The sequence below is a fragment of the Archocentrus centrarchus genome, chromosome 9 (genome assembly GCF_007364275.1).
Source record: "Archocentrus centrarchus isolate MPI-CPG fArcCen1 chromosome 9, fArcCen1, whole genome shotgun sequence".
NCBI classification, from domain to species: Eukaryota; Metazoa; Chordata; class Actinopteri; order Cichliformes; family Cichlidae; genus Archocentrus; species Archocentrus centrarchus.
This window is the reverse complement of record NC_044354.1, coordinates 2,345,337-2,356,046: the sequence shown is the minus strand read 5'-3', so window position 1 is coordinate 2,356,046 and position 10,710 is coordinate 2,345,337. Positions and strand designations below refer to the sequence as shown.

The following is a 10,710-nucleotide window of genomic DNA, read 5'->3' as shown; positions in this document are numbered from 1 at the left end:
ACCTCCGTGCAACTTTTTCTCATTTACAATGTTGAGGGATACACCTATGGCATTTCTGTATATGAAAAATATGTCAAAAATAAAAAGCAATTTTCAATTTATTTGCGGGTTACTGCACTTTTTAGATACTTTCTTTAGTTCCTATGGACCTCTTTCATACATATTATAATATGGGGTATAGAGATTGTATTGATGTATAGCAAGTTGAAATATTTTTTTAAAATGTCTGTGTAGATTCTCAGTCATCCAGGTCATAGTAGTCTCTGGAGCTTGAAAAAGGCGACTGGACTTCTTTTTGTTTCTTGAAGACGTTTCACCTCTCATCCGAAAGGCTTCTTCAGTTCTCAACCAAATGGTGGAGAGACCCAGGTATTTAAACCCCTGTGGGCGTAGTCATTTTTTAAAAATATTTCACTACAGCATGTAAAAATGTAAAGATAAGGTCTGGCGGACTTGTTCTGTGGGAGGTATAAAGCATAACATTTGCTGATCTGCTGGACATTAGATAAAATGCTGACCTTTTGCATTAAAAAGTATGAGAAAGATTAACTAATTAGGTCTGATCGATTGTGCACATCGATAAGAATGCCTCGCTCTTTCACGTGCGTTTTTAAATCTCCGGCGGGCTGACCGAGCAGGTGTTCCGCGGTCACATCACTGCACCCATAGCGAGGTAAACATTAACCAGCAGAGGCTGTTTGGGCGTCAAAGAAACTTTTTGCTGGAAAGAGGAACATGGCGATAGTCAGGTCCGTGCAGGCTGAAGGACGTATGCTGTACAGGTAGGCTTTTTCTCTCCATCTGCACCGAACCTCCAGGTAAACCTGTTTGTGCAGGTAAAGGAAACATTAAGTGAAGGAACCGTTAACGGGTTTACATTTTTTTTTTTTTTGCCATTCACTATATTTAATTTGCTTTGTTAAAATGTAAATATTTTCAGGCATATTACAGATGGATATATTGTTACAGTATGGTCCGATAATACCTTTTGTCTAAGAAAACATGTTTTCCAAACATGCACTGATCACTTGCAGGACCTCTGAACTTTGTCCCGTGTGAACTTTTTGTTTCTGTAGTGTTATGTAACCACCACGAGGGTGACTGGGTCCCAACAAACTGAACGTGGGACAGAGAGCGTGTTCGTGTGTGACACGTACTCATCTGAGAGCAGGGTCACCTGATGTACCTGTTTATGTTGGATTGCACAGCTTTTATTTATCTATTATCTCTTGGCCCCCTGACCCACATACTGGGACAACGTCCCACATTCAGAGTGGCTCTGCAGCAGCTGCATTTTTCTAAAGCCTGGTTCTTACCCGCATGCGAGGAAAGCAAGGCCGACTTTTTATAATACTTGTCTAATGCCGCATGCATCAGGGGGAAAAGGCACCGGTAAGTCACAAGCTTTGCAGATTTTGGTGAATACAAGGGAAACCACCACAAAGAAAACGAAGTGGGAGTTGATACTGGGAAGTAGGTTTTGTCTCTTTCGATACAATAATTTTTCAGTTTCGCACAAGAGAAACTATTGTGTGAAGTGACAGTATTTGTGTGTCAAAAATGGCTCAAATAAAATTCCTGAAATTGTCAGATAAAGCTACAAAAAAAAAACATAAGACAATCTATGGATACATCACTACTGAAATTCAGTGACGATTACCTGACAGAACAGCAGCTGAAGTAACAATGAAATATGAGAATACAGGCGTACATAAAGCCTACAGCAGCATAAGAAACCACAAGGACAAGTTTCAGCTTCCATCGCTTATTGTATTTACTTAGAAGGAAGTCAGAACGGTTGTACTCAGATATCATGCATTTGGCTTCTGCATGCTAAATGCAAATCTAATAACCTGCACAGGTGATTGCGTTTTATTTTTAAGCTGGATATGAACCTATCAGACCATCTCCCAGCATTGCTGACATGTCCCACAATGTTTGCACAACATTCCACAAATTTCTTTATTGTAACTGCATTTTCTTTTATTTGTGGTCATTTTAAACCTATTTCACAAAAATCTGGACATCTCGTGACTTTGTGGTTACAATCTTTTCCCACCTTAGGCAGCAGCCCTGCAGATGACCCATGATGACAGCCTGTCAGGAAAAGCCAGACTAGAAAAAAATCTCTTAGAGTATTAATTTTTAGAATACTGGAGCCAATGAAAATGTTATAGTGTCTCACTATGTGGGATAGGAGGAGAAGGGATAATTAAAAAAAAAAAAAAAGAGGGACAACTGGTTAACATATTGTTTGTGCTTCCATCCAGTGTGTGTTTGTTCTGTCTGACTGAAATGTTATTCAAAAACAAGTCTTTGGCTTATTATATGCTTTGTTATTGTTGATAGGGTGCCATGGGAAATTCATTTTTAATTATAGCTCCCAATTAAAGCCATTGGCCCATGGGGTTATTAAAAGAAACATCCCACTGACCTTGAAAGTTTTAAAACTTTAGAATGACAAAATAAAGCAAGAGACTGAGCAGATGACTTTAAAATACTAACTGTTGGTGTGATATAGCTCCCTAATCCATTAGTTGGGATAGACCAGCATCACAGTGTGAGGGTTTGAGGTCAATGTGACATTGTAGCAGCTTCAGAAATATATTAAAATTGAGTTTATAAATAATTACAAAAGTCCTTGAATTTGAAATACAGCTGAGTATGGGAGCCCTTTACATTCTGTTCATATAATAATTCATGTTACCTGTGCCACCATTATACTTATTTTCTATTTTTCTCATCTTTGGAACACTTGAATCTCTCCTGTGTTAAAGTCTTACTTCTCTGTGTGACTCTGACTGGTAGGTTAATGTTCAAATACTATTTGGAGCCTCTTAGATCGTTACAGTGTTTCTTAAAGTGAATAATATTCCCCCTTTATCCACTCCAGAGTGGGTGAAATAAAGTTTTACGGTTGAAGACACAAGCTGTGGCATTCAGCCCACTCACTCATACACTATGCATATTTTTCATATCAAAGAATATTAGCATGACTATCTTTTAGCCCATATGTCACGCACATCTCCATGTTCCTTTTTAAGTTTTTTTTTTTTTTTTTATATTGACAACTTCTGGGTTTTTATGTTTTTGCTTCGAGCTTTTGTGAAACTTTCTTTCATCTTGTTTCTGTGTAGGAGGTTTTCAGAGAGCAGCGACAAAGGCTGGTTCCGATCCTTATTTGTGCACAAAGTCGATGCCAGGAAAGATGCTCACTCCAACCTGCTTTCAAAGAAGGAGACCAGCAACTTGTATAAGATCCAGTGTAGGCCTGCACCTTTTCCCTTACATAAAAGCAAAGGTTTATCTTTAAGTGTTGGGTTGCAGGAGGCCAAAGACAAGTGCCTGCGATGCACTTACATCACATTGTTATGAAATGGATTCTGCATATGTGTCTCAAAAGCAAAATAAATATAATTAAAGGCCTTTTATGACCTCGGAGAAAACTGAAAGTAATGTGAGAGATGAAAGTCGGACTCCACCGTAACAGCTCACACAGGCACATCACACTGACAGCAACACGTTTTTCTATAACCATACGACTGTAAACTTTAGTGACATCAGAACAATTTGTCTGGTTTTCTTTTCGTCTCCTGAGGTAACCGTTTCTGTCTCACGAACAGAAATCCATCATTCTCCCCAGGCTTTGATCTTTTGTGTGGCGTACATCACACCGCGCAGGGATTTCAATTTGAACACTCTATCAGCCGTTGCCTATAACCTATTGCAAGTGAATCAGTTTTGTATATCAAGTCTTTGCTGAATCGGAGTGTGAAATTACTTTGTTGAAGAATTTGACTGTTGCTTTTATTAAAAAAAGCATCTATTTCTGATAAGTTTCTCTCTGCATGTTTTTTTTTTCTTTTTCAGTTCATAACATCAAACCTGAATGCCTAGAAGCATACAACAGTCTAGAGTGAGTGTTTTTACTGCTTTTGAAACATTTCCTTTGCTTTCAGCGTGGTGCTAGATAATGTGTTGAAGATACAGTTTGACCAAAGTACCAACTAATCAGATAACCTTCATGATATGACTTTATTTCACTGTGGCTACATTTTCTCAAAATCATAACATTAACTGAACATTAATGCTCCCTGAGTGCCCTCTAGTTGGTCATCAAGGTGAAGTGACAGTATGTCCAAATGGAGCACACTTACACTTTACTCTCTGTGTTTGTGTTTCCTTTCTGCTGACTTTAGGGCCGAAGTGCAGAAGAAGCTCCATGAGGACCAGGACTACCCATGTGAGGTGGTTGGAAGCTGGAATACCTGGTATGGAGAACAGGATCAGGCTGGTAAGCAGCAGTAAATACAAGAAGAGATGAAGAATGTCACCTGTGCCTGATCACTGCTGCTGTGTGCAGATGGTTGTACATATTTTTTTTTTTTTTCTGTCTCAATCCCCATAAAACACATCATTTGAGTTGCTGTTATTTAGCAGCGCTTCACAGAAACACAGACACACACAAACACTACCTGATGATTCACAACCAACACTTCACCTTCTACATTTATGATAATAATGTAATCATTTAAGTGTATGGTGTACCTTAAGAGCAGTCAGTAACAGCAAAAAGTGATTGCATGGTGATGGGGGTTCTGCAGCTTAGTTGTGTGGGTGGCATCAGACCTTATGCAGTGCTACAGTGACACCTGCTGTTGCTTTTCTGCAGTGCATCTGTGGCGATACAGAGGAGGCTACCCAGCTCTGACTGACTGTCTACAGAAGCTGAGAGCTAACAAGGTGTGCTGCAACCTTTCTAATAATCTTTTACTTCAGTCTTTGTTACATAGAATACAGAAAAGAGAAATTTTGAATATTAGTTTAGTGGTATTGTATGACTTTGCATATTCACTTTTTATAGGGGTTGGGGGAAGACTTTTTTTTTTTTTTTTTTGATTGTGTCTATCTTTTTTAGGAGTACTTAGAGTTTCGGAATGAGAGGGCCAAAATGTTGCTTTCAAGGCGAAATGAGCTGCTTCTGGAGTTCAGTTTCTGGAATGAACCACTACCCAGACAAGGACCAAACATCTATGAAATGCGCACCTATTACCTCAAGGTATCCGTTTATACTGCACAACTTAAAACACACCAGTGTGGCAGTTCAGGTCCTGCTTGTTTCTGGGTGTACCAGCCTTCAGTTTTCTCTTCAGTAACTAAAATCTGTGCGCTGCTGGTCTGAGATCAGGCGACTAACTCGACTGTTTAACAATATCTCATTTCTTTGACTTCAGGAAGTCTTTGGTTGAATCCTGCAGTACGCTTTAGATCATTATCCATCTGCACAGTGAAGAACCACTGGGTCACTTTTGTAGCATTTGTCTGAGTATAGCTCTGTACACTTCAGAATCCATCATGCTGCTTCTATCAGCAGTCACATCATCAATAAACACTAGTGACCCATCACACTAATTATTTAGGAATTGCGCCCATTTTTTTTTATACATAGTCCTCCATTTTCAGAGGCTCAAAAGTAATAGGACAGTTGACTGACAAGCAGTTTCATGGCCAGATGAGGCCTGTTCCCTCATTATTCCAGAGTTATGGGAAGATAAAATCATAGAGAAGGAAAGGAGCAGCTCACTATCCGAATCATTCCACACGCTGTTAAACATGGTGGAGGCAATGTTACACATGGGCGTGCATGGCTGCCAATGAAAGTCTATGGAGCTTTTTAGTTACTGAAGGCAGGGAAGCCCAGAAACAAGCTCCAACTGAAGCCCGGCTTCAGGAAAGGCTGGGCGGACCATCTGAAGTCTGCTCTTCAAATATAGCTGCATTATTTGATTTAAATTCCACTGTGGTGGTTTAGAGACAAAATGACAAAAATAATCCATCATTTTTAAGTGCATGAGAGTTTCCACTTACAGAGAAATCTGTAAAAAATATAATTTTAATAATAGAACTGCTACATAATTATTACTACCACAGTTCTTCTCAAAATATTCTTGTTTTCATATTTTTCAGTCTTGTACAATGTATGTAATTTTCCTCTGTTTGTCCTACAATTTTTGCCCCACCAAAACTTCCTGTGTATTTCCAGCGTACTCGAAGCTCGACTTCCTGAATAGAAGAGTGCCACAAGTGGAAATAAGTTCAAACACAGTTATGATAAAATCTGTTTACTCAGTGCTCCGGTTCTTCCTGCATGCCGACTAGAGACACCCGGAGTCAGTTTTTAAAAAATCCAGCTATGAAGGATACATAAATAGTAACTAGTAGTGTCATAATCTTGTTTTAAACCATGTTAATGTTTTACTTGTTGTTTCAGCCTGGAACCATGATTGAATGGGGTAATCGCTGGTAAGACGTGCTGAATTTACTTCAAAGTTCAATATTATTAATTAACTTATTAACTCAGCTGTTTCAAATAAAAAGACGAGCTGTTGATGTAGCCTTGGCGTCGTCACGGGGATGCATCAGCGTCTGTTCCACATAAATTTTAACATTGGCCAAAACTCAAACGACGTGACCAAGAATATTCAAAATCACACATAGATGCATCTGCCAAAACTCTCCAATAAGTTTGAATCTTGGCGACCTTGGCCTAAGGGTAAAGGTCAGAGATCAAGTTTTCTGAAAATCTTGTGATCGCAATAACTCGAACAATCTCACCTTGGATGTTCGAATTCACACCATAGATCAGGGGTAGGGAACTCCAGGCCTCGAGAGCCGGTGTCCTGCAGGTTTTAGATGTGTCCCTGATCCAGCACACCTGAGTCACATATAGGAGTCATTAGCAGGACTCTGGAGAACTTGACTGTAGACTGAGGAGGTAATTCAGTCATTTGAGTCAGGTGTGCTGGATCAGGGACACATCTAAAACCTGCAGGACACCGGCTCTCGAGGCCTGGAGTTCCCTACCCCTGCCATAGATGCATGCTATTCAAGCTAGACACCCCCCCCCCCCCAATCCAAAACAGCTGAGCTCAGCGGTGCTCTTGTTTATTTTAGCTCCAAATCACATCATCAGTCTCCTCAATGCGCTTTATATTGTAACAGAATTCAAATTACATTGTTTAATCTAAACTTTTTCCAATATAAATGTAAAATATTAGAAGTGTTTCAGTGATCATTATACTAAGTAAGATGATGTCTTGCAACAGGGCGAGGGCAGTCAAGCACAGACAAGAAAACAGTGAGGCAGTGGGCGGGTTCTTCACGCAGATTGGTCAACTGTACGTTGTTCATCACCTGTGGGGTGAGTAAATATGTACTCTGCATAAAAAAAAAAAAAAACATGTCTGCAAGTCCTCACAAACGTGGTCAGTTTAAGGGTGGCTGTCCATATTTTTAATATCATCTGACCCAGAGGCTTGAATTATTATGTTTTACATTATTTGCAGCCTGGCTTTTCTCAGTGAAGTCATTCAGCCAAAGAGCTTCGTTCTTTGAGATATGGATGTGGAAAAATGGAGACAAATTTTTGTAATCGCTCATGTTTTAAGAGCTCTCAGGCTGTTTTATTAGCTGATAGACAGAATGTACAAATACTTTCCTTTAACTGAAACATGTTTTTTTTTGTTTTTAAGTTATTATTCAGGAGTTTACTGGTCTGACCCACTTATGATCACACTGAGCTGTATGTGGCCCATAAACTACATGTTCTTACCTGATGAAAGTTTGACACCAAACTTTAAGTCCATAAAGAAAAATTCTTTCGTTATTGTGTTAAAACGACTTGTAACAATTGTTTTTGGCTTCTGCTGTAAAGCTAAAGTGTAGTATCTATTATGTCAAATATTGTGCATTGAAGTACATATCCCAAAGACCCCAAATAGCTGTCTAAATATTAACAGTCTGCTCTGTGTATGGTACATGAAAGACAGTCAGAATTAGTTTTAAGAGGAACCCCCAAACATATATGAAGGAGAATCCTCTCATGAGCTTTGTGTCTTACCTGCATGAATGAGATTACAATTTTAAGCAAATATTTCATATTTAACATAATTGTAACAAGTAGGAAAGGAGGGAGTTAGCTCATCAGTTTTTAATATGTCTTAATATGTTAATATGTTTTAATATAATCTACTAATCACATGGCAGTGAATCAGTGCATTTCGGTATGTAGACAAGATGATTTGTGATTTTGAACTTGGTATTTCATAAACTGCTGCTCTGCAGAGATTTTCACACATAAGCATCTCGAGTTTACTGGGAATGGTCTGAAAGAGAGAAAATCTTGGTGTAAACACCATGAGAGCATGGACCCATCCTGCCTTACATCAACAGTTCAGGTGGTGGCAGTGGTGTGATGTGTGGGAGATAACTTTGGGCCCCATACTACCACCTGAGCATCCTTTAAATGCCACGACCTACCTGAGTATAGAAGCTGACCATGCCCGTCCCTTTATGACCCGTGTCCCCATATTCTGATGGCTGCTTCCAGCAGGATAACACATCGTGTCACAAAGCTGGAATCATCTCAAACTGGTTTCTTGACCATGACAGTGACATGTACTCAACTCAAATGGCCTCCACAGTCACTGGATCTCAATCCAGTCGCACACCTTTGGAATGTGGTGGAACAGGAGATTCACATCATGGATCTGCAGCAACTGAGTGATACGATCATGTCAACATGAATATCTGAGGAATGTTTCCAGCACCTGGTTGAATCAGTGCCATGAAGAATTAAAAGTGGGTTCAGCCTGGTACTAGCAGGGTGTACCTAATGAAGTGGCCAGTGACTGTAAATGTAATCATACACAATGTGATATAATGTGTGGGGTTTTTTGTTTGTCTTTTTTTTTTTTTCTCTCTTCGTAGCTTATGAAAGCCTCCAGTCCAGAGAGGAGACAAGAAACGCTGCCTGGCGAAAAGAAGGATGGGATGTAAATGTGTATTATACAGGTAAGCAAGAAATGCTCCATACAAATGCCTAAAAACCAAAAATTAATAATTAATAACTTTGTCATGGCTGCTTTATACTTGATTATTTTTACTTTAACCTTTTATTCAATAAATCTGTTTGTGAAGTTGAGACTGATGTCACTAAACTCATTTAATCATACAGTTATTCAACAAGCTTCTGCTGAAGTGTTTGTAGTCTTAATGTTTAATGTAGTGGGTCTGAAATCTATATTTCCACATGTCAAAATGTTACTTAATTTCTCTTTTGTTTTTACTTCAAAAATATCTAAATAGATGGACTGAATTATAGCCTAAAAGTACTGACCTATGTCAAATTTATGAAGTAATACTGATATCCAGCTGCAAGGATTTTATTTTTATTTATTTTTTATTTAGTTGTTTGTTTTTTTTAAACAAAGGGTTATTAACATGTTTTCCTTTCTGTCCTCAGTGCCTTTGGTGCGAAGTATGGAATCAAGAATTATGATTCCAACCAAGAGTTCACCATTACAATGAGAAGATGATGATTCAGTGGCTAAAATCTGATGCTCTTTGGTCTAACTGTACTTAGCACCTGTATGATCTGTGTTACTTCAGGTATTAGTACAAAACTTCTGATTCTGTGTTTGCGCTGCTGCCAAAGTCGGAAGGAAAGTGCAGTGTGTTTGTGTGTATGTTCATTATGCAGAGCCTGGAAAAACTCAGATTTATGAGAGTTTAGTTCAAATATGTCAGGAGAAAAACATGTGTGTGTGGTACTGTACTATTGAGGAATATTTACATTATGATTTAGTGGAGTGAAAGGAGGTATGTTTGCTCTGTTTGTTTTCTTAATTAATGTGATGTAATGTTTGGGTTTTTTTGGGGGGAGCTCCACCTAGATCTTTATGAATCTACTTTTGAATGTACGTTGATGACTTAGTGAATGAGCTCATGCTAAGCTTTTCAACAATGACTGTAAAACAACTGTTTGATTAAGAAAATAAAAGCCTACCTCACTGATTTATCAAAGGATCTTCCAGTTCAACCTTGTGCGCCCAGTTTTGCCATTAAACACGTATGCTGTACAATCATTCCCCCCTGGGAAAGGAACAGTTCAAAGAAATCATTAAAAGCCCAAATTACCAATGCCATTCATGCCCATGATGACGTAAAACCCACACTAGTCTAAACCAGGAGTTCTTTTTCCCAATCTGGGGTGAGGGAATACTAGGTGTAGGGTAGAATAAAAATGTCTTTAATCATAATTGTCTGACTGCAGTGTTTTGTTGTTTTTTTTGTTTTTTTTGAAGCATTGGCTGTCTCAATAGCTATGTCAAAACAATTAATCGGGTTTTGTTTTAATAATCCCCTTATGATGATGATGTAGATAGTTGAAATAATATAATTACTGTAATATTTTTGTCCTGCTATAGAATTTAAATAAGCCACAAAGACACTGACACAAAGTTATAGATTAATTTGACTGCTAGCGTTATCGTTTTTAGCTTTTTTTTTTGCCACATTAATTGTGACAGTCCTGCACTCAGGTTGGTTAAATATAAACGGGCTTATGAAAATATTTCTCTGTGATGTGCCCAAAAGTGATGTGCCCATGTTGAAACTGTTGTAAATTACTTGTTGGCCTACAATCTGTCAAACATCTCTCTAATCAATATCAAGTCATTTTGAGCCAGAAAGAACATTCCTGCAATCAGTTTGGGGCAAACTGACGTTTATATATTCTTTATTTGTCCAGGTAAAAAGTCTCATTGACATTAAAAATGTTTTTTTCAAGAGATACCTGGCAAAGAGGGCAGCGGAAATTGAAAATTGATCTTTATGACAACGTCATACAGATTCTTGCAAACAGGTCAT

General features: G+C 38.5%; 1 protein-coding gene across 1 annotated transcript; it reads left to right on the top strand.

Annotated features, from left to right (window-relative positions):
- Window positions 1-620: 620 nt before the first annotated feature.
- Window positions 621-10,069, top strand: nipsnap1 (nipsnap homolog 1 (C. elegans)). The gene is made up of 10 exons (XM_030737550.1): window positions 621-782; window positions 3,138-3,265; window positions 3,871-3,916; window positions 4,200-4,294; window positions 4,673-4,743; window positions 4,919-5,059; window positions 6,272-6,303; window positions 7,107-7,201; window positions 8,770-8,853; window positions 9,305-10,069. Exons 1-10 carry the CDS (start codon window positions 736-738, stop codon window positions 9,367-9,369), a joined length of 804 nt encoding a protein of 267 aa, XP_030593410.1. The 5' UTR covers window positions 621-735; the 3' UTR covers window positions 9,370-10,069.
- The last annotated feature ends 641 nt before the right edge of the window (window positions 10,070-10,710 follow it).

What these genes read in the sequence shown, in the direction of transcription:
- nipsnap1 (XM_030737550.1), top strand. Translation starts at nt 736, where the DNA reads ATGGCGATAGTCAGGTCCGTGCAGGCTGAAGGACGTATGCTGTACAG. An exon ending in CGTTGTTCATCACCTGTGGG is followed by an intron (nt 7,202 to 8,769) that starts GTGAGTAAATAT and finishes CTCTCTTCGTAG; the next exon opens with CTTATGAAAGCCTCCAGTCC. An exon ending in TGTAAATGTGTATTATACAG is followed by an intron (nt 8,854 to 9,304) that starts GTAAGCAAGAAA and finishes TTCTGTCCTCAG; the next exon opens with TGCCTTTGGTGCGAAGTATG.